Genomic DNA, 23,710 nt, shown 5'->3' on the forward strand with positions numbered 1-23,710 from the left:
CTGACCATAAAATCCAGTGTCATCTCCCGCTCCTCTCAGTCCTGCATCTCTCCATCTCTCCAATTGCTGTGGAAAAAGATGGGGGAGGATGGGCGAGGGTCTTCTAGGTGTCTGGGACTCGGCTTGCAGCAATTTGACAGACATACACCCGCACCAAGAATTTCATAATTGCACTTTGAAGGTTCAGCTCACTCAAAATTTGCCCCTACTGGCACCCAGTTTCCTTTAGGAGACAGGGAACTGGCAGATAGATTCTAAAGCAATGGTTAGGATAGAAAGGAATCCCTGGAAAACTTCGAGACAAATGTCTGGTCCTAGCAGAAAATGGGTGGGACATTTTCTTTGACGCGGATGGACCTGGAGGGTATTATGCTGAGTGAAATAAGTCAATCGGAGAAGGACAAACATTATATGGTCTCATTCATTTGGGGAATATAAAAATTAATGAAAGGAAATAAAGGGAAAGGAGAGAAAATGAGTGAAAATATCACTGAGGGTGACCAAACTTGAGAGACCCCTAACCCTGGGAAACGAACAAGGGGTAGTGTAAAGGGAGGTGGGCAGGGAGTTGGGGTGACTGGGTGAAAGGCACCAAAGGGGGGCAGTTGGCATGATGAGCACTGGGTGTTATGCTATATGTTGGCAAATTGAAGTCCAATAGAAAAATAAAAATTAAAAAAAAAAAAAAAAACGGGTGGGAATTGCAAATTATTTTGCCCAGGCAAGTTCACTTCAATTCCACATTAGCCTACTTTATGATGAACTTTGGACCCCCGGAGAACCAAACCTAACCTCCTTGATGAAAGGAATCAAACTTCCTGCCCCAATAAGCTTTTTATTCCCACAGCCTTGATTTTTCAATTTGATTTTTTTTTACTTTCTTCTATTTGTCTAATTTGCAATGTCATAGCATTAAAAAGACTGTACAGACAGTGTTCACCTCAATCTAAACCTCTGGCCAATTGATCCATTTCAGATTGATGATGAAAGAATTATGCTATCATGATCCACAGTCATCACAGAATTATAATCCACTGTCGTTTGAAAGTTTCCCAAACTAGAACTCTTTGCTCTTGCTTGTGTCAACTTGGAGAAGCACATTTTACTCATTCACAGCCTTCTTTTCTCTAATACTTTCGATAAATGAGGAAGTTTTCCCAGTCCTCCCAGGCTGACTCTGCATGCACTACCCCTGGCAACCAGATCAAACCTCCTCTACTGTTGTTTGAGTCCTGATCCCTTCAGCATGGGTTCTGCAGACCCTACTTCCTCTGCTTCACATCTTTCCTCCATCTCTAAAGAGACTACCAAAGGGAAATGTTCCAGTTCTTCTCTCCAGTTTTGGAATAAAGGGCCCTGGGCCCGTCTAAGGCCATCCCTCTCCTAGCCCTACTCACTAAGATTTTTCTCCATTTCTAGCACCTTCATTTCCTTCTGCCTTCAAACATGCCCAAAATGTCCCCTGTCCTGGAAAGTGATAAGCCAGAAAGTAAAAAATGCACCATGTTTACCTGCGCCTGCTGTTCCTCTCCTTCCAGAGGTGAAGCAACCAGACTTCTGTCCAGCATCTGGCCTCCCCCTCTACAAAAACCATTCCTGCCTCCATGAAGTCTGGACTCTGTCCTCCCTGCTGCCCTTCCAGATCAGTGATCCAATCTTTGTTAAATCCATTGGGCTTACTCTTGGTTTTATTGTGCCTTGACCTTTTGGTGTAGGTTTAATGAAACAGCGTTGTGTATCCTCAAGGATCTGGGACACCGAAACCCTAAGTGAATTACACCCACACCTCAGCAACACCTTCCTGAAGGGCTCTACTGGCCTCCAGAGTGTTATGCTCCCCCTGTTGTTTTTGTGACCCACATTCTTTCTCTTCCTACCATCTTCTCATTGTGGGCATTTCTGGAATTTGGTCTTTGGACTTCCCTATTTATGTCATCCCTGACTGTTCTGTTCTCCCTGCCTCACTTCTCACCTACCATGGCCCCCCAGTTACCGCTAGCCCCAAGCTTCCACTCTTAAAACTGCCAGATTAATATTTCCTCTGTTTCCACATATTCAAAATATCTAAACCTACTTTTTCACATTACAACTCCCCAAGCCATTTCCCACTTTCTTAAGATTACTTTTAGTAAGTGACAATAAACCACAGTAAAATGTGAGACATCCCTATTTCTCCCCTGTCCTGAAGAGTCATCCAATCAGACATCAACTTCCATCAGTTTTTTATGTCCATTATCACAATCACATGTGATTGACTCATTCTACCCCATTCATCATCCCAGGTCTGTCCTTTTGTGCCTTCAGTGTGTATGACTGCATTAGCTCTCATACAGCCTTCCTCTCTTACACCTCCCTTCCCTATCCTAACCCACCCACAATGACCAGACCAATTCTCATAAAATGGTGCCTTCACCATGATACTGTAAGCAAGATGAAGGCCTGAAATCCTGAGCCTGAAAGCTGAGGTCCTCCATCATCTCGTATAACCACCCCTCTACATAAAACTCTCTCTCCAGCTCCCTCCCTGAACTACCTGAAGAACTCCGGCAGTGGGCCTGCTTCATGCCTTTGCTCATCCTGCAGATGTGATTTGCGTGCTTCCTGCTAGGACAAGCACCAGAGACTGGCTGGACCAACACTTGGAATTAGAAACAGGTGTAGCCATAGATTCCTTTGGATGGATTTGAAAGTATGAACTTTTATATCTCAGTGCAAATTTTCTCATCAAGCATCTCACACCCACAAGGTATGAGACTCCAGGAAGGGTATAAAGATCTGTCTAATCTATGACCTTCAGGAACCTAATCGAACCAGTTATATAAGATCTGTATATAAATAAGTCATGGAAAATGACTTCTTATTGATCGATGGGTATGGAATTTCAGTTTTGCAAAATGAAAACATTTTGGAGATTGGTTGCACAATATTGCGAATGTAGTTACTTGACACTACTGAACTGTACACTTAAAAATAGTTCAGATGGTAAATTTTGTTATGTGTGTTTCATCACAACTAAAATAATTGTTTTAGTTGTCCCAGACAATCAGGGGAGGTGGTCAGTGAGTTAAGCCCAGAAATATAGGTGGGACAGTGACAATATAGCTAACACTCTACCCTGAGCCATATGTACATTAACTCTGTTAATTCTCTCTAACCCCTACTAGGTAGATGCTGTTATTCTCTTCAGTCTGACCCTAAAATACAGGGAAAAGGCAGGATTCTTTCGTTTTCTTACTCTTAAAAAAAAAAAAAAAAAAAAAAAAGATCAGGGCAGGCCTGGATGGCTCAGCAGTTTAGCGCCGCCTTCAGCTCAGGGTGTGATCCTGGAGACCCGGGATCGGGTCCTACGTCGGGCTCCCTGCATGGAGCCTGCTTCTCCCTCTGCTTGTGTCTCTGCCTCTCTCTCTGTGTGTGTCTCTCATGAATAAATAAATAAAATCTTAAAAAAAAAAGTCAGATGCCAAAATATTCCAGAATGTCCAAGAGAAGAGAATGGGTAAATATAGATTTCTGTAATCAAATTTATTCATGTACAGAGATGTTTACAGCTTTAAAGAATGCCTGGAAAACTTCAACAATGTTATGGACAACTTACAAATGTTTGTTAGTATGTAATTATGATAGTCATCTTTTGAATTTATAAAAATCAGAAATGTCCCCCAGAAAGTTTTGCAATGTGACAATGGAACTAAATATATCATAGCTACAGCTACCATCTACTGAATGCTTGGCTTCATTTGACCAAAAAATAAGTATTTAAAAAATTTTTTTAATAAAAGGCTTATGAAGTGGTAACCTCCACATGTCGGAGCCTGGCAACATTCCGCAGGCATCCCTCCTTCCCTCTTTTCGACATGAACTAGTCTTGGTCATATGACTACCGTCCCAGTCCAACCAGTTGCAAAATAAAAAGGAAAAGGTTGATTATGTCCAAGTAGATGTTCAGAGCAGCAAAAACATACTCTTCAGGGTCCAGGTCAGAGTGATGGTGGCGCCCTCCCACCATGAGCTGCACATCCATCACCAAGTACTTAAAGAAAAGAAAGAAGAATTAGCTACCTAAATTGTACATGTCTATCAAATAGGTATCCTAAATTATCTGGAAAATATTTTAGCATTAGTAAATATATGGCAGAAAGTCAGTTTGTGATTATATACGTTCTTTTTACAGCCTCAACCATTCACTATGTCCCCAAGTGTGTCTTCTATCTATTATAGCAAGTGCTTCATCCTCCTGATGCCAGTGGGATCAAATCTGTAAGGTTTCTTTTGCTTTCCAAATCCAGAAACCTTTGTGCCTTTAGTCAATAAGGTGGACAGGTGGGAAGATTGGACAGAGATAAACTACAAAGTTCTCTGTCTTGGTGAATTTCCCACATGTTCTTGCTGAAAAAAGAATGAAAATAAAGATAGCCCCTGACATTTAGATTCACACACAGCAATAATTCTGAGTTCTTAGAGCTCTTAGAGCTTCGGATGATAGCATTTTTCAAACCTTGACAATGGGATGGCTTAAGATGATGCTGGTATTTTCAAAATAGAAGGAGGAGAAGATAGGATTTGTATATGGTTAAATAGTTCCCAAATTAAATGTTTTAGCTCAGCTACAGTAGGTAAGATTATGAGCTCCTAACACATGGAGAAAAAAGTCAGAGAGCCCTCTTGCCCTTGTGTTTGTTGCCAGGTAAGCAGCCCCAGGCAACATGAGTACATTAGAGGAGGAAAAGAAAATAAGTGGCCCCTAACTTCTTTATGTCAACTCTAGACTAAGAATCTAGTGCTGTGAGGTAGAGCCACAGAGCCCCACCAGACAGATCAACTCTGGCACTATAGAGAATTCTTGGGGTTTAAAGGATGCTTGAAAAATGGGGCAGGGGGCAGCCCGGGTGGCTCAGCAGTTTAGGGCCTGCCTTCAGCCCAAGGTGTGATCCTGGAGATCTGGGATCCAGTCCTACATCAGGCTCCCTGCATGGAGCCTGCTTCTCCCTCTGCCTATGTCTCTGCCTCTCTCTCTCTCTCTCTCTCTCTCTCTGTGTCTCATGAATAAATAAAATCTTTTTTTTAAAAAATGGAGCAGGGGAAAAAATGGGGCAGGGGGACGAGGCAACTGGATGATGGACATTAAGGAGATCACGTGATGCGATGAGCCCTGGGTGTTATATAAGACGGCTGAATCACTGACCTCTACCTCTGAAACTAATAATACGTTATATGTTAATTAATTGAATTTAATTAAACTTTAAAATAATTTAAAACAAATAAATAAAATAATTCATTTAGAACAATATCCACTTCAGTAAGACCCATCTCAAGTAATTCAGGTACCAACTCTCCGTGGACCCTGGTTGCCACTCAAACTTGGAAGAATAAGGAGGAAAGGAGAGAAGAGAGGGAGGAAAGGAAGTGGGCACCTCCTGGGTACCTTCATGCCAGCTCATTACAGATATCCCTCATGTAATATGTGATCAACCCAGTAGAGGGAGGGGAGATTAACTGAGCCTCCCAAAAGGCAAGATCACACTGTGGCAAATGGTGGAGAAGGAAGTCGAACACAAGGCTGGGCAGGATGCCAAAGCAGGTGCCTCACCTGGATCACTGAGTCCCTTCTTCCCTCTTCTCCCCCCTCCCTATGACTGATTCTAGCAACTTTGGGGGGATGTGGAATAAGCTAGGGTAACCAATCATTCCAGTTTGTCCAGGACTTTGTGTGTCTTTGGAAACCCCTCAGTGCTAGGCAAACCAGGACAGTTGATCACCCTAGAAGACAGGCTGCCCAGCAGCTGAGCTTCCAGCCTTCATTTATCACCCTGGCATCCTGACTTCTATGGAGAAGTGCTTTTCTCTCTTCCTCTGCTCTGAGAACTCCTGACTTTATCTTATTTCTTCTTATAAGAGGGATAATAACTTCTAATTATTTTACAGACACGTCTTGGTGGTTAGGACTGCACCTCCCAGGTTAAATTATGTTTTTAAAGGTAGACAGAGAAGTGAGAGAGTAAGATGAGCTGGGATCCAGTTGTCCCCTCCCCTCCCAAGGAGAATGAGGCTCAGGACACAACTAAGACACAGCCAGCCCATGGGGAAGCCTTGGGTGAGATTCAGACCCCAGGAGCATTTGGTGTAACACCCTGCCTCACCTCTACAGCTCTTGTGGTTATCACCCCCTTCCCATCCCACACTGTTTTGCTTACTGTAGCTCCATAAGAAGTCTTGAAGTCGGGTAGCATCAATCCTCCAACTTTGTTCTTCTCCTTCGGTGTCATGTTGGTCATTCACACACACACTTATCTTTTTTTTTAATGTGGTCGTATATATAGAATGCTCTGTCTTGGCTAATCTGATGGTAGTGAGCCTTCAGAACTTATTAACACTAGGGTCATAAAGTTGGTATACCATCTGCCTCACCCACTGTTAAATTTGACTGGCCCTAAAAAAAAGATGTTCTGTCTTTGCTTTTTCATTTAAAAATAATGGTCTCCATATCTTAGCAGAGATGGATTGAGTTCATCCTTTTTTATTTATTTATTTATTTTTATTTTTATTTATTTATTTATTTATTTATTTATATTTATGATAGTCACACACAGAGAGAGAGAGAGGCAGAGACATAGGCAGAGGGAGAAGCAGGCTCCATGCACCGGGAGCCCGACGTGGGATTCGATCCCGGGTCTCCAGGATCGCGCCCTGGGCCAAAGGCAGGCGCTAAACCACTGCGCCACCCAGGGATCCCCGAGTTCATCCTTTTTTAAAGGCTGCATGGTATTCCATTTTATGCTTTTATCAGGTCACATATTTTAGGTTTTAGGGTTTCTTTTTAATTGTTTATTTTTGGCATTTCTAAATACACCCAGAAGTAGAGAGAATGGAATAATAAATTCCACACATTATCACCCAGCTTAAAAATATCCACATTTTGCTTCATAGTGTCCCTTTTTGTTAGAGTTATGTGAGAGAAGAGACAAAGAGATCAGTGGAATGACTGGAGAGCTCAGAAATAGATCCACATAAATATAATCAACTGATATTTCACAAAGGAGGAAAGGCAAGACAATGGAGCAGTGACGGTCTCTTCAACCAGTGGTGTTGGAACAACTGAACATCTATATGCAAAAAAACAAATTTAGAAAAGACCTTTCACCCTTCACAAAAACTAACTCAAAATGGATCACTGACTTAAAGGTAGAACACAAAACTATAAAACTCCTAGAAGATGACATAGGAGAAAACCCAGATGACTTGGGTGTGGTGATGACTTTTTAAATATGACCCCAAAGGTACAACCTATGAAAGGAAATAATGCATAATCTGGGATTCATTAAAATTCAAAACTTCTGCTTTGTGAAAGATAATGTTAAGTGAATGAGAGAACAAGCCATAGAGAGGAGAAAGTATTTGCAAAACACACATCTGATAAAGGAGTATTACCAAAATATACAAGAAAAAAAACCTCTTAAAACTCAGTTAAGCAAACAAACAGTCTGATTTTAAAATGGGCCCAAAGATTTTGAAAACACAAAACCCTGACATGGATATTTAGAGCAGCTTTTCAAAATTGCTAAGACGTGGGAGCAAATGAGTCACCCCTCAGTAGGTAGATGGATACATGAATGGTGGCACATCTAGGCAATGGAATGTTATTCGGCACTAAAAAGAAATGAACTATCAAGCCAAGAAAACATACAGGAACCTGAAGTTCACCTCACTAAGTAAAATAAGCCATTCTGAAAAGGCTGCTAGAGACTCTATGATTCCCACTATAGGACGTTCTGGAAAAGGCAAAATTTGGAAACAGGAAAACGATCAGGGGTTGCCAGGGGGTGGACATAGGGGAGGGATCAAGAGATGGAACACAAAGGATTTTTAGAACAGTGAAAAATACTCTATGACATCGTAATGATGGAAGGAGTCAGTGTATGTTTACCTAAACCCATACACCATCCCACACCAGGAGTGAAGGCTAATGTAAACTTCAGGTGATTATACTGTGTCAGTGTGGGTTTGTCAGTGTAACAAACGTATGGCTCTGGTGGGTGGTATTGGTCATGGGGGAGGCCACGCAGGTATGGGGCCGAGGGGATACCTTCCTCTCCGTGTCACTGTGAACTTAAAAAAGCTCTAAAAATTGTCTTTATAAAGAAAAAGGAGAAGGAATGAAAAGAGTAAAGGAGGCACAGGAGGGGAATAGTCAAGCTACTTGACTCTGGACCTAGCATGGGCTTAGCGGCCCTGTCAAGGCACATACCATATGCTTTGTCAGGGTGAGGGAGAGATGGACTTACAAGTGAGAAGACTATAGTTCCAAGTCCAGCATACAACAGATGCAACCACTGCAAAGAGAAGAAACAATTGCATATTAAGAACAAGATTTGGAATAATGAAAGGGCTCACTTGGGTCACTGCTGTTAGATAAGGATCCAATATTAAGGAAAGGCAAATCTGTGGGGAAATTCATCTTTTTGAACATAGTGGTCAAATAGCACCCACTCAATTCCATTCAGGAAACAAATGAAAACTACCCTTGCCAAAACAGTTTTATCAAGTGTTAAACATCTCATGCGTGGCAGGGCAGGTAGACCAAACTAGATATGTTTCACTTTTTGCGCCATCACATAGCCCTCCTATGGCATCTGCCCCTACATTCAGTTCTTGGAACAGGTAACTCTGGGAAAATAGGGACCCTCGTGCACCCTAGCTAGAGCTGATTGACAAGAGGTGGAAGACATCCGCTCCAACAGCAGTGACTCTCTTGACTGATGAGAAACCTTGTATGTGACTGGGACCAAGCAGATGATGCACTGGCCAGTCAGAAACCAGTTCCCAGGGGCCACTGTATCATGAACTAGTGCTGGAGCTATTACCATACAGAGGTGGCCCATCAACTCAGCCCAGGAGAGGAAGGTGGGATTTCCATTTCTGTGAGTCCGGTCGCTTCTTCCCACCTAGGAACTCCATGAACATCCCTGGGTCTTTGCTTCTGGCTAGTCTGTGCAGTATCTCCTCCTTGCAACCAAAACAGCCCTTATCAGAATATGAGACTGATCTGAATGCCAAAGGGGTTGGCTCTATGTGGGAAAAAGATAAGGCAGGGGTGCATAACATGTAAGAAAAATAATGCCATTCACTCTTCAGGACAAGAAAGCCCATCCTAGATGAATGGACAGAGCATTCTGCTAACCAGGGAAGATTCCTGGTGAAGGATACAAATCAGGAGTCAGTGACACAGTGTGGGAGGGGCAGTGTTTCTGGACTGAGCTAATAGTAAGAAAATGCCTGATTACTGGATCTGAAGAATTCAAAATTGCCAAAGTCAAACAAGCATGTATACTTACAACAAGGTTCTGTCAAAGTCTTCCTTTTAAATGCCTGTGTAAGACTATATATATTGTAGATATTTGGGGAAGGAAATTTACAGTGGGAACTAGGGTTCATCTATCTTGTAGGAAACACAGTTTCCTAACTGCACATCAATGGTATTGCAAAGGCCTATGGAACCAACCTAATGAATGTTTGGATTATTACTACCAATATCTGAGCTACCATCCATAATTGTAAGTGAAGAGCTGTGTGGCCTTCTAAGGCACGTCTTTGTGATATCTGAGTTTATCTCTAAAATACAGATGCTAAAAATAAATGAATTAAATACATTAAATTAAGTATAGATGCTATCTCCCTCACTATAAATCTATATGGTCATTCATAAAGCTAAACCAATTCAGGTGGAACGGGTGCTTATGTCTGAAGATCACTTAACCAGTCTACTTGTTACCAAAGAAATTCTTGGATTCAGCAACTGGGCCAAGCTTGCCCTAGGGCTGGAATCAAAAGGTCACAGGCCCCAAGCCAGTCCTCAGTGGAGCTGGCTGCCCATGGGGTCTCCACACAAGGTGCCAATGACAGGCAGGCCGCAGGGCCAGATGCTATGCCTCTACCTCTCACACCCCCTCCAGCCTCCATCCCCAGATGGTGCGCTGTGCTACAGAGAGCATGGATGGCACTCTCCACACAGATGCGGCTTTGATCCTGCTCCTACCACTTACTCCCTGTGTGAACCTGGATGAATTATTTAATTTTTCAGAGCCTGGTTTCTTATCTATACAATAGATGGCATATGTACTTTTCAGGAAGGTCATGAGAATTAAATATAATGCCTATGTGAAAAACCACAGGCTGTCTGATATCTCGTAAGAAGTCAATGAAGATACGGAAGGAATGAGGGAGGGCAGGAGGGAAGGAAGGAACGAAGGAAGGCAGGCAAGCTAAGCTGAATTCGAAAATAAGGAGCCTCCTCTAGGCTGCTGTTGGGAAAGTCTGAAAAAGCCCATGTCTCTACTGCTAGCACTTCAAACAGGCAGCACCCATGTACAGAAGGAATCTGACCTGCCCTGTTCACCCCCACGACCCTGTAAGGGGCCCCATAATTATTCATATTTTTAAAAGTGTTGTGCATAGAATACAGGAAAGACAGTTATAGTCTAGAAAAGGGGCTCAGTCTTTATGCCCACACCTCATGTGGTTCACCCCGCTTGTCTGTTTCTCAGAGGATCCAGGCCAACACAATCAGCACTTCACCCGAAATTTCTAATGATTCTCTGAGGTTCCTCAAAAGAGATCCCACTTACATATGATCGTATGAAGAGTAAGAGAATTCCATAGATAATAAGTACGAAGAGTAAAACAAACAGCATTCCATTCAGCATGGTGAAATCCCACTGAGGAAACATAACACAAAAACAACTCAATCATCACTTATAAGGAATTTCAGGATGTTTAGAGTTGCAATTTATATCCCATAGACAGACACTGACCCATCTATTAATAACACCCAGGACATTTCTGAGAACCATTCAAATTCATTTGCTCCCATCACGGAAAAATGCTACATTAAAAAGTGTGCTGTTAAAAAAAAAAAAAACGTGTGCTGTTGACTGGAACTTGCTTCAGGAGGGAGAAGTGGGTAGGAGTATGGAGAAAATTACAGGAGCCATAGATACATGAAGGTTCGTTATACTATTCTATTTTTGTATTTATATGAAATTTACGTAATAAAAAATTTACCTTGAATAAACAGGATGTAAATTTGTATGTATAGCATGATCATAATTATTCATATTTTAAAAAGTGTTGTGCATAGAATACAGTAATGGAATGAAATAGGCCAATGCTAACTGGACATCTTTTCATGTTTGTAGGCATATATTTTAATAAAAATATACTAAAGCTTTCAAAATTATTACTAATCATTCTTCGGTAATTTCAAAATTTATTAATATGCTTATTGGTTTTGCCTTTTTAATAAATCAGGGACCAAATCAGGCTGGGAAAGATGAGGATTCTTTTAAAGAAAGGGGTCTATTCATCTTCTGACCTGAATAAAATTATGCAGTGAAGGAAGACCCCTGACTCTATGATATTTTCTTGTCAAAGCAATGTTCCTAAATCTTCTGTTCCCCACCCCCACTCCGTCACTCCCTACCCTTTGCACAGCAGGAGAGTAATCTGACGTAGTAGGCACCATCAGCATCACCTGTGAAATGCAAATTCCAGGGCCCATGCCCCAGACTTTTTGAGGCAGCAACTCCAGGGCAGAGCCCAGGGAACCTGTGTTTTCACAAGCCCTCCAGACGATTCTGATGGCTGTTTAAAAAGTGTTTGTCTACAGCTGTGCATTCAATACTTGTGGCTAGTGAGCATTTGAAGTGTGGCTGGTCTGAAGTGAAGTGTGCTGTAAGTAGAAAATAGACACTGGATTTGAATTTTAGTTCAAAAAAGGATGTAAGATAGTTCAATATTTTTGTTATATTGACTACTGAAATGTTAGAGCCTTGCATGTATTTGGTTAAATAAAATATATGATTAAAATTAATTTCACCTGGGTTTTGGGGTGGGTTTTTTTTTTTTCTGTTTTGTTTTTGTTTTTTGATTTTTGAACGTGGTTACTAGGAAAGTCGGAAGCCAGAAGGTGGGGAGGCCACGGAGGAGCCCACAGGACAGCCGTGAGCAGGAGGGAGGAGGGATAAGAGTGGGTCAGCAGGGGCAAAGGAACACATCTACACACCCCCTTATGACAGAAATCAGTTTCTGTGATACATACTTTTGTCTGAAGAGCAAATAAAGTGAGCGACAAGGTCACCAGAGCAGTTGCTGCTGTTGCCCACAGCACTTCCTCGGCATTATAGAAACTAAAACCAGAGATTGTGATTATTGTTCACATACAAAGAACAGCACACATGGGAAAGGAAATGTGCATCAAAGACTTACACTGATACGGCTCCGAGCAGCAGACCTTGAAGAACCGTCTAGAAACAAAATGCATAGCGAATCAGAACTGGGATCCAGAGACCCAGAAGCCAGAGGAGATGATTTAAGGTGCGTGTGTTTTGGCAGGGTCCAGGGAGCAAGTGGGAACATGCATAACCCTAGCGCATGAAGCTACAGGAAAGTTAATTATGGGAAACCAATAGTAGAACTAAACATTTTCCTAACATTTCCCCTAAGACTGACAAGATTATCTTCTTAGTAAAAATTCTTAGAACACAGGAGTAACTTTGAACGTATTTAGTGAATTAAATAGGTATGCATCAGGACTATCGAAACCATGATAAAAGGTTTTTCTGCAGACCATATTTCGTCATTCACCAAATGGGGCCACCCACACAGAATCTTAACAGTTTATCAAAGCGGAGTATGCTATTTCTACTAATGCTTCACCAACAGCCTCAGCAGTCACCTCTCCTACAGTGCTCGGGGGAGAACTTCAAACCTCAGATGAGGGAGGAGGATGGAGGCCTTTTCGGTAGCGGGGATGGGGCTGGCGGGCAGTTCTCCGCCGAGCGCAGAGCTGCACCTGTCGGCGCCCATGGGGGCGGGGCCTGTCCGGGGCGGGGGCGGGGCCTGTCCGGGCGGGGCGGGGCCTGTCCGGGGCGGGGCCGGGGGCGGGGCCTGTCCGGAGCGGGGGCGGGGCTCGCGGTCCGGGCACAGCCGAGTGGAGTGAGACGACCGTGAACAGGGGCCGCCGAAAGGGCCCGCCGACCTTCCCCAGCTGGTGGGGCGCTCCACCAGAGGCAAACCCGGAGCCTTGGCTGACCCTCCAGTGCGCCCAGGAGCCGGGAAAGAATCCTCGAGTCTCGGGGAGGGGAAACTGCGGACGCCTCGCAACCGCCGAGCGGCTCTGAACTTCTCCAGCCGCCCACCTTGGGCGCGACGGGCCGGGAGGGCGCCCGGGGTCCTGGAGTCCTGCCTGGGTTGCATCTCCGCGCTTCCCCAACCCAGCGAGTAGCTGCCTGAGCCTCCGCGTTGTTGACTTTGCCAAAGCTGTCCTTATTTCCAGGATAGGTTTAAAAGGGTATATCTGCTCCACGTACACCTGATATTGTAATAATGTGCTTGCTTCCAACCTTCCTCTTGAGTTTCTGCTGCTGCTGCTTGCTCCACACCCTCGCCAACACTTGTTATTTCTTGGCCCTATGATAGTAGCCGTTTCTGACTTGTGTGAAGTGATATACCACATTTCCATATAGACTGTAATGTTGAGCTTTTCTTTTCTTTTTTTTTTTTTTTTGCATCCTTTGGCCATCTGTTTTCTTTGGAAAAATGTCTATTCAGGTCCTCTGTGCGTTTATTATTAGATTTTTTTAGTGTTCATTTATGTGCGTATCTAGGTAGATAGACGGGATATTAACCCCTTATCAGATGTGCCATTTGCAAAACCCTTCTCCCATTCAGTAGGGTGCCATTTTGTTTTATTGATGGTTTCCTTCCTTGTGCAAGAGCTTTTTAATTTGATATAGTCCCAACTGTTTTTGGTTTTGTTTCCCTTGCCTGAGAAGACAGATGAAAAAAGTGTTGCTAAAGCCAGTGTTCAAGAGTCAACTGCCCATGTGTCCTTCTAGGAGTTTTATGGTTTCAGGTCATACATTTGGGTATTTAATCCATTTTGAGTTTATTTTTGCATAGGGTGTGAGAAAGAGGTCCAGTTTCATTCTACTGCATTTGGCTGTCCAGTTTTCCCAGTACCTTTTGTTGAAGAGACTGTCTTTTCCCATGGTATATTCTGTCTTCTTTATTGAAGATTAAATGACCATATAGTTGTGGGCTTATTTCTGGGGTCTCTATTCCATTCCATTGATCCATTGTGTCTATTTTTTTTGCCAATACCATACTATTTTTGATTACTCTGGCTTTGTAGTAGGTCTTGATATCTGGGATTGTGATACCTCCTGTCTTATTCCTCTTTCTCAGGATTGCTTTGACTATTCAGCATGCATAGAACTATGCTTTTTTCTTTTATTCCTCTAAGATTTTATTGGGACTCCTGGATGGCTCAGCGGTTATGCTTTGCTTTCAGCTCAGGACGTGATCCTGGAGTTCAAGGATCAAGTCCCATGTCTGGCTCCCTGAGAGGAGCCTGATTCTCCCTCTGCCTATGTCTCTGCCTCTCTCTCTCTCTCTCTCTCTCTGTCTTTCATAAATAAATAAAATCTTTTTTTTTTAAAGATTTTATTTATTTGACGTAGAGAGAGCACACAGCCAGGAGGAGCGGCAGGCACAGGGAAAGGGAGAAGCAGGCTCCTCACAGAGCAGGGAGCCCGATGCAAGGCTCAATCTTAGGATTCTGGCAACATGACCTGAGCCTAAGTCAGATGCTTAACTGACCAAGCCACCCAGCAGCCCCCTACTATGCATTTTGTACACTAATCTAACCACTGGCTTTATTTTCCTACCCTTATTTTTCCTTCCATAAGATTTCTCCACTGGTTTATTTTCTTATAGTGGGGGTATTTTTATAAGCTACCTCAAATCTGATATGGAACCAGATAAAGAATAAATCAATTGGTAAGCAAATCTTCACAATGGGAGGTTACTAAGATCCTGGAATCCTCGTGAGCAGTAGGGAAAAGAACTGGCTGCAAGAAATGAAGCCAAACGTTTTCTGTGGCCCAGAGCAGCATGGATCCGAGAGGAAGGACCAGTGTGGTGAGGCCTCATGAGTAGAAGCCCCACAGGAGGTACTGGTGAACCAAGAACCAGACCATGACTAAGTGAGGAGAACCAGGAACCAGAAGCCAGCCCCCCTCCACTAGCAGTCCCCCCCCAACTCTCTGCCCCTGAAAAGCCCTCCTGAACTGAGACGCAAGGTGGGAAATAGGGAGAACCTGCACCAAGCTGGTTTCCTCTCCCAGTGAAACTTGAAATAAAAAAAAAAAAAAAATCTTACAAAAATAAGGAAAATTATACTTCTTACCCACTTTCCATAAAAATGGGTTTGTTGTTCCCGGCACAGGGCCAGTAATAGTCACTTTCGCTGTTCCTGAAATGTAGCCCAGACTCTGGGTGGCCCCTCAGAGGCATGTTTGCCGGCAAAGGAGTAGCCCCCGGGGCCCCAAACCCACTAACTGAGTAAAAGGGTATGCAGGCTGGGTGCCTGGGTGGCTCAGCAGTTGAGCCTTTGGCTCAGGTCATGATCCTGGGGTTCTGGGATCGAGTCCTGAGTCCTGCATGGGGCTCCCCACCAGGAGCCTCTGCCTATGTCTCTGCCTCTGTTTCTCATGAATAAAAAATTAATGTTTTTAAAAAGGGGGAGAGGAGTGTGCAGGAAGTCTCATGGAAGTCAAGGAAGTTTATGAGTTTGTTACAACCAGAATCCAGCCAAGAGAACATCTCACAAATACTGTCTGTAGTATTCCACATGAAGATTTTCACGATAAAAGGAGTAGAATTACTAATGTGACAGAAATATGTTACAGAGGCGAGCTGCAAGTGCTAACAAAGTTTACTTACAAATAATCCCAGGAGAATGTAATTCGCAGGCACCTGACGGCGGAGTTTCCCACAGCAAGCAAGGACGATGAGTACGACAAAAAATGCTGGCCTGAGGATAATTTAAAGCCATGTGTTATTTGCTTCCAGTGATTATATCATATGATATAGGTAGATATAAAGATATATTGTTATACATTATTATCTGATAGTAAGTATAAAACAAACAAAAATATATGCAGATTATTACCTTTGCTCATTGTCATCCACAGAATTTAAAAAATTTTTATTTTGAAATAATTACAGATTCACAGGAAGTTGTGAAAAGACAGAGGAGTACTATGTATTCTTCACTTAGTTTCCCCCACTGGTTACATCATACAGATATATAGTATAATACCCACACACAAGTAATTTGACATTGATATGTGTATAATGCTATGTCATAGAACTATGACACAAATCTATGTAGATATGTGTCACCAGCACCATAATCAAGATTTGAAACTATCCCATCATTAAAACATCAAAAAAAAAAAAATCAACAAAGATCTCCTTCGTGCCATCCCTTTATGATAACAAACACTCACATACCCTAGCTCCTAGTAACCACTAATTTGCTTGTTTTCCATCTCTATAATTTTGTCAAGAATGTTATACCTTTACTTAATTTTTAATAAAGAACCTCCATCAATAGCCAGTAGAAAAATCACTTTTTATTAAATCCAAGAATACTTACAAGATTGCATAGGTGAACCAGGCATTCACAAGCACCCAAGCTTTTAAACCCTTCCTGATTAAAAAAAAAATTAATATAGTTTTATACAACAGTTTCTTTTTCTAACTAATGTAATATTTAAGTGGAAGTAGAACAGTCTCATGAGAAAGGGGTAAACCCAAAATGATTGACAATGACAAATGAAAAGTGAAATAATAAAACATATAACTACACCTTGCTTCTTAAAATAGACTCATAAAAAAGACAGTCATGTAAGTCAAATTTGTATAAATGTAAATTTCCTGGTGACATTTTTATTTTTTAAAAATACTGAGATTGCTATGTGTACAAAGCAAAAAAATCAATTTCTCATATAATTGTCTAGTAAATAGAAATTTTCATAGGCTATATTTAAACAGTGATGGATCATAGTCCCCAAAATAATTTTGCATTTAACAGCATTGCAAGTCTCCAAGCCCTCCATAATCTCCACTTTTTTCCTTTATCCACTTTTATCTGTGGAAATAGCTTATGGAAAATTAAAAAATTAAATAATGCCCCAAGTAAGAGTAAAACAAGAAGGTCTTGGCTTAATATATTGAAACAAAACTGTAGAAATCTAACAAAACTTGGTCTAAGAGTTGCCTCAGAAACAACAAAGCTATAGAGATATCATACCCTATGAATGATAAATAAAAAGTAGATAATTTTTAATGATCAGAATTAAGTTGACTCAATAAGAAGAAATGTGAACAACTTAGTGTTTAATGTACCTCAGTAACAAAGACTTACCAGAAAAGAAATACGCTGACAATTGCCCCAGTGACCACCAGCTGAGCTGACAGGATCAGGAATACTTTTATAATGAAGGCTGAGGAGACAGAAATATTATTTTTATGACACAATATTCAAAAGTAAAACTAGAAATGTAATTACCTTTGATACCTAACAAAAGAACATTTCCTCTGATTTTTTTGAGGGTAGGAAAAAGAATAGGAGTTTAGAGTCAGCAAATGGAACAACCACAAACATATAGCTCTGCAGAACTTGTGGGAAACATTCTGTTCGGATTGTTACTGGTGTTTTATTGGAGATCTGAGGGTTTATCCATGGAAGCCCCCAAATCAAAAAGACAAACGGGAATTTAATTCCTTATTATGCCCACCCCATCCTCCTTAGGACCAAAAGTGACCTCAAAGTCTCTGAAAGTCACAGGCCATCATTAGGGCTCTGGCTCCACCTGTGTGCCAACTGGAGCGCAGGGAAAGCGCAGAAGAGGGCTGGTACGGAGGGCATTTAGCCCTCAGAGATGGATGTGGGCTGCAGGGCGTGTGCAGAACTTTCTCATCACTTTACTCGCCAGCCTGCCTGCCTTTAGCAATTCCCTTCTACTTCAGCAGAAGCTAGATAACATGAGAAATGATAAGACCAAGGAGTTCCAGCAGCATGCCAAAGCAGAGCGCAGAGTATGTCAGTGTCTCTTTTTGCTGCTTCCTACTGCACAACTTTTCCTGGAGCCCTCTGAATATGGTGCTGAATATGACAATGAACAGCTTAGGAGTTTTGTCTCAGTTTTAAAAGGGAAGATAAAAAGAACGCTGTTTAGAGATGACTTACGGGATTGTCAACTGTGTCCTTTTGCTGGGTGGTATCTATGCATTGGAAGAGTGACAACAAGGAAATGGGATTGAGCTATCTTAATCAAAATACCAGAACATACGTGCCAAATAAAATATTCATGTAGTCAACATTTATTTCACATCTACTATCTGTCAAAGACTGTAAGGTAATAAATATTAAATGTGGCCCAGCTTTATAAGACTAGATAGACATAAGATCACTAGAATAGAATTGACATTCCAGAAATAATCCCTTACATTTGTAGTCAACTGATTTTTAACAAGTATGCTACAACAATTCAAGGGAGAAAGAATAGTCTTTTCAACAAAAGGTGCTGGGACAACTGGACATATATATACAAAAGGATGACAAAACAAGGATGAATCTGGACCCTTTCTTCATGTCGTACATACACAAAAATGAAGTATTAATTTAAAATGGATCATAAATGTAAGCATATAAAACAAGACTTTTGGGGCGCCTGGGTGGCTCAGTCCATTAAGCGTCCCACTCTTGGCCTCGGCTCAGGTCATGATCTCAGGGTGGTGAGATGGAGAGCCCTACATCAGGCTCCGTGCTCAACAGAGAGTCAGCCTCCTCTCTCCCTCTGCCCTTCCCCCTTCTCTTCCTTTCCCCTTCTTGTACACTCGTTCTCTTTCTCAAATAAATAGATAAATCTTAAAAAGAAAAGAAAGAAAATTCTTGGAAGAAAGCATAGATGTAAATCTTTGTGAGCAGAAATTAGGCAATGATTGTTTTAGGTATGACACCTGAAAACACAAGCAAAGAAAGAAAAAAAAAAAAAAACAGGCAAATTAGATTTAATCAAAAGTAAAAGCTTTGTGCTTCAAATGACCCTGTCAAGAAAGTGAAAGAAAACCCACAAACTGGAAGAAAATATTTGCAAATCATGTATCTGATACGGGGGTTGTATCTAGAATACACAAAGAACTCTTACAATTCAATAACAAGAAGACAAATAACAATTAAAAAAGGCCGAGCTTGTGTAGTGCCCCCCGCTCCCCCCGACACTGAGCTTGGCCACATAACTTGTGTTGGCCAATGAGACACTAGCATGTATGAAGCAAGGAAAGGCTTGACAAACCGCTTGCACAATGGGGCTTGTCTGCCTGGTATACTTTTTCTTGGAACCCAACTCCCAAGTGATGAGAAACTCAAGCCATAAAAACAAAGCCAACAGCCAACATCAACTTCCAGTTGTGTCAAAGAGACATAATGGCCACTGCAGCCTCAGCTGCCATCTGATTATAACTGCATTAGAACCCCCAGTCAAGACCAACACAAGAACTGCCCAAGTGAACCTAGTCAACCCACAGAATCATGAAAAATTATAAAATGGTTGCTATTTTTTTAAAAGTGTGCAAAGGATTTGTATATATATTTCTTCAAAGAAAATATTCAAATGACCAATAAGCTTGTGAAAAGATGCACAACATCATTAGTCATTAGAGAAATGTAAATTAAAATTACAATGAGATATCATGTCACATATCTAGAATGGCTATAATAAGAAAGAAAGACAATAACAAGCATTGACAAGGACTTGGAGAAACACAAACCCTCATACATTGGTGGTTGGAATGTAAAATGGTGCAGCCACTTTGGAAAAGTTTGGTAGTTCCTCAGAATGTTAAACATAGGAGTTACCATATTGCCCAGCAGTTCCTAGACATCTATTACCTAAAAGAAATGAAGATGTGTATCAACACAAAAAAATGCAAATATGAGTATTGATCACAACATTATTCATAATAACCAAAAAGTGGAAACAGCCCAAATGTCTGTTAACTGAAGAATAAAACAAAATGTATTCTATCAAGGCAATAGAATACTATATGATCATAAAGAAGGGATGAAGTTCTGACTCCTATCAAAACATGGGTAAACCTTGAAAACATTACGTTAAGTGAAAGAAGGTGATCACATCAGATCACATATGGTATGATTCCATTCATATGAAATATCTAGAATATACAAATTCATAGAGACAGAAAGTAGGTTAGTGGTTGTCAGAGGCCAGCAGGAAGGGTGGGATACATAGTGATGGCCAGTGGCTGTGGGTTCCTTTTCGTGGAAATGGTTGTCCAACTCTGTAAATATACTAGAAATCATTAAACTGCACACTTTTTAAGTGAATTTTATGATATATAAATTGTATAAAGTTGTCCCCAGGCCTGTAAAATTGAATCCATTACCCTGCTGTACTTTTCCTTTGTTTCCATAGGATTTTCATCTTTTCGTATACCATATAGGTTTTTTAAATGGGAAAGGCTGGGCATCCCAGGTGGCTCAGCGGTTTAGTGCCACCTTCGGCCCAGGGTCTGATCCTGGAGATCTGGGATGGAGTCCCACGTTGGGCTCCCTGCATGGAGCCTGCTTCTTCCTCTGCCTGTGTCTCTGCCTGTGTCTCTGCTGCTCACACTCTCTCTCTCTCTCCCTCTCCCCCTCTCCGTGTCTCTCATAAATAAATAAATAAATAAATAAATAAATAAATAAATAAATAAATAAGAGCGGGCCCAGCCTCCACCCACCAGAAGAGACAGACACAAATAACTAAGTCTAACAGTGGTGTGGAGGCCTTTAACCTGATTTCTTCATGTGTTAAATGACACTACAACCCCTTCATTTATTGGGTTGTTATAAGGATTAAACGCAAAACTCTTCCTTTTGCAAAGTGCCCAGTGTTGAAGGACTGACACCTGTGGCAGAGGTGTCTTGTTGCGTAGTGACATCCATTCTCCCTGGCCCCCTCACCACCCAACCCAAATCTGGTTAAAGATGACAATGGGCCCAACCAAAAAACTACAGATGAAAGTGGTCATGTGGGCAGCCCCCGTGGTGCAGTGGTTTAGCACCACCTGCAGCCTGGGGTGTGATCCTGGAGACCTGGGATCGAGTCCCACGTCGGGCTCCCTTCATGGAGCCTGCTTCTCCCTCTGCCTGTGTTTCTGCCTCTCTCTCTCTCTCTCTCTCTCTGTGTGTCTCTATGAATAAATAAATAAAATCTTAAAAAAAAAAAAAAGAAAGAAAGTGGTCGTATGATCCTGCTAGGGTCATTGACATGCCAGTGGATATGCTTGGGTGGTGGTTTCCAGGAAAGCCTCTGAAAGGAAGTCAGATTTGGCAGACTCTAGGGCATCTATCCATGAATGGCACCTCCTGGAGGTGTCTAGGCAACATCCCAGGCTCGGCCTTTCTTTGCCTTTGCCTTTCCCCACCTAGAAGGCCAGGGCTCCAAGAGGCATCTTTTCAGCGGGTGGATGAGGGCCACGGTGAGACAGCAATGGGGTTCAAAGCTCACAGTGCACCATGAAGTTGTCCAGGCCCTAAAAAGGGTGACAGAGTTGTCTCTGGGGCCACCAGCATTTGCCTTGAGATGCCTACCTTCAAACTGCATATTTCATGAGAGAAAAGAGACACTCTCTTATGTAAGCCACAGTCTTGTAGGTTTCTGTTGCTCATAGCTGAATGTACTTCCTATACAAAATTAATACCTATGGCATTGAATTAATATGCTTTAAAACTATGCCAGTATCATGGCATCACCTTGTCTGTAGGTAAGAACATTTTACAAGCAGTGAGAAATTCATATTTGCTAAGGGAACCACACATTATGAATTCCTGAACACCCTGGACAATATGGGGGCCATCTATTGGAGCAGCCCTACATCATGTTTCATGGTAAAGCATAACTGGGAAAATGAAAGACAGAGTTAAATCTTCTAACCATCCACTCTGTGGAAACATTTTAAGAGAACTCTTGCTTTTCTCTTGCAAAAGGTTAATTTCATTCTCACCTCTGCGGATCCATGAATCTGAGAATGGATTGGCTAGATTATTGCTGTCATCTGGGGTAGTCTCATCTGAAATTTGTACCACGTAGATATCCATTTGCTCTCTAGTCTTAGGACGTGGATTCCCATGAGTTTTTGGTGCTTCAGAAGGTGAAGTTGCATAAGGCTGCCCAGCCTTGGTGTGGATGTTACTATCTGCTGCTTTCCGAACTAGATGCTGATGATCTCCAGAACTGAAATCTATTGGCTCTCTGACTTCCAAGTCCATTTCCCTGGAGAGGGAGAATTATTATTCAAGTCCTTGTGTTCATACCACTGCAATCTTAGCATTCTCATAACAATCAAATGATTTTTTCTTTTTTCATATATATATATATATATGAAAATATATATATATATATATATATTTCCCTTCTTAGTAGGCTCTATGCCCAATATGGGGCTTATACTCTCATGCCTAGATCAAGAGCCACATGCTCTACCCACTGAGCTGGCCAGGCACCCCTCAAACGATTTTTTTTTAATTTAACTCCCTTAGTTCAGTACTTTTTTTTTCCTTAGCTCAGTACTCACTAAGCCAATACTTAAATATTTTATTGAATGAGTGATGGACAAAAACTTTTAAAATGAGGCCTGTAGAGTAAAATAACTTGCATTTCATTATGAAATTAATATGCTTATAAATTCATTCAGCAAGGAGTTAATAAGCTCCCTCTTTTTTTAATTTTTATTTATTTATGATAGTCACACAGAGAGAGAGAGAGAGAGAGAGGCAGAGACATAGGCAGAGGGAGAAGCAGGCTCCATGCACCGGGAGCCCAACGTGGGATTCGATCCTGGGTCTCCAGGATCACGCCCTGGGCCAAAGGCAGGTGCTAAACCACTGCGCCACCCAGGGATCCCCAATAAGCTCCCTCTTATGTGCCAAATGTGGAGCTGCCCTTGTTGCCTCTGCCCCGAAAGTGCTTATATTTTGGAAGAGAAGATAATCAAACAAGCAATAATATAAAAGCCAAAATAAGCAGGGTCTGGAATAATGGAGGATGATATGAGGGGCCCTAATGAAGTTTGGAGGAACATGCAGAAAGTAGAATAGGTTATCAAAAACTTCTACTAGAAAAAGTGAAAATGAGTTAGAATAAGATATGGGGAAAAATTTCTCTAAGGAAGGGAATCAGCCTAGACCAGAACTGGAGGAAGCGTAGAGGGCAGTTTCCAGCACAGAATGAGGTGCTAGTTAGGGCAAGTCAATAAGAGGCTGTCAAGCCAAATTCATCCTGAAAGTTATGACCATGGTAGGCAGAACGAATGGCCCCCCACAGAGGTACACACCCTAATCTATGGGACTTGTGAATGCTACCTCACGTGACAAAGAGAACATTGCAGACGTGATTAAGACTCTGAGGTGAGGAAATGATCCTCGATTACCTGGGCGGGCCCAGTTGAAACAAACATCGTTATGATCACACTTATAAGAGGGAGGCAGGAAGATCAGAGTCACAGAAGGAAATGTGACAAGAGGAGCAGAGGTCAGACTGATGGAGTTGCTGACTTTGGTGTTGGAGATAGAGGCCAGGAGTCCAGGAATGCAGGAGGCCTCTGGAAGTTGGAAAGGGAAGGAAATGTATTGTCCCCTAGCACTTCCAGAAGGGGATGCGGGCACTTTAATTTTAGCCCATTGAGACTGATTTTGGACTCCTGACTTGCAGAACTGTAAGATAATAAATTTGTATTGTTTTAAGGCATTATTTGTGTAGTAATTTGTTACAGCCATAAGTAACTAATACAATGGGGAGTTACC

At 41.9% G+C, this 23,710-nt stretch overlaps 1 protein-coding gene across 7 annotated transcripts in view; it reads right to left on the reverse strand.

Annotated features, from left to right (window-relative positions):
- LOC112674947 (protein lifeguard 1-like) overlaps positions 1-23,710 on the reverse strand; it is a 34,927-nt gene that overhangs the window by 7,544 nt on the left and 3,673 nt on the right. For 3 of the 7 annotated variants that reach the window (XM_035698478.2, XM_035698476.2, XM_035698477.2), the window contains exons 3-11: positions 21,913-22,181; positions 17,267-17,345; positions 16,496-16,549; positions 15,778-15,868; positions 12,259-12,296; positions 12,092-12,179; positions 10,620-10,709; positions 8,280-8,327; positions 6-66 (exon numbers count right to left, since the gene is read on the reverse strand). In XM_035698478.2, the coding sequence (XP_035554371.1) occupies positions 6-66; positions 8,280-8,327; positions 10,620-10,709; positions 12,092-12,179; positions 12,259-12,296; positions 15,778-15,868; positions 16,496-16,549; positions 17,267-17,345; positions 21,913-22,181 (818 nt within the window). Of the gene's footprint in view, positions 1-5; positions 67-3,503; positions 4,031-8,279; positions 8,328-10,619; positions 10,710-12,091; positions 12,180-12,258; positions 12,297-15,777; positions 15,869-16,495; positions 16,550-17,266; positions 17,346-21,912; positions 22,182-23,710 lie in introns of those variants that run through there. The other 4 variants (XM_025471419.3, XM_025471417.3, XM_025471418.2 and 1 more) reach the window with 3 other exon arrangements.

This window comes from Canis lupus, chromosome 14 (genome assembly GCF_003254725.2).
Source record: "Canis lupus dingo isolate Sandy chromosome 14, ASM325472v2, whole genome shotgun sequence".
Lineage (NCBI taxonomy): Eukaryota > Metazoa > Chordata > Mammalia > Carnivora > Canidae > Canis > Canis lupus.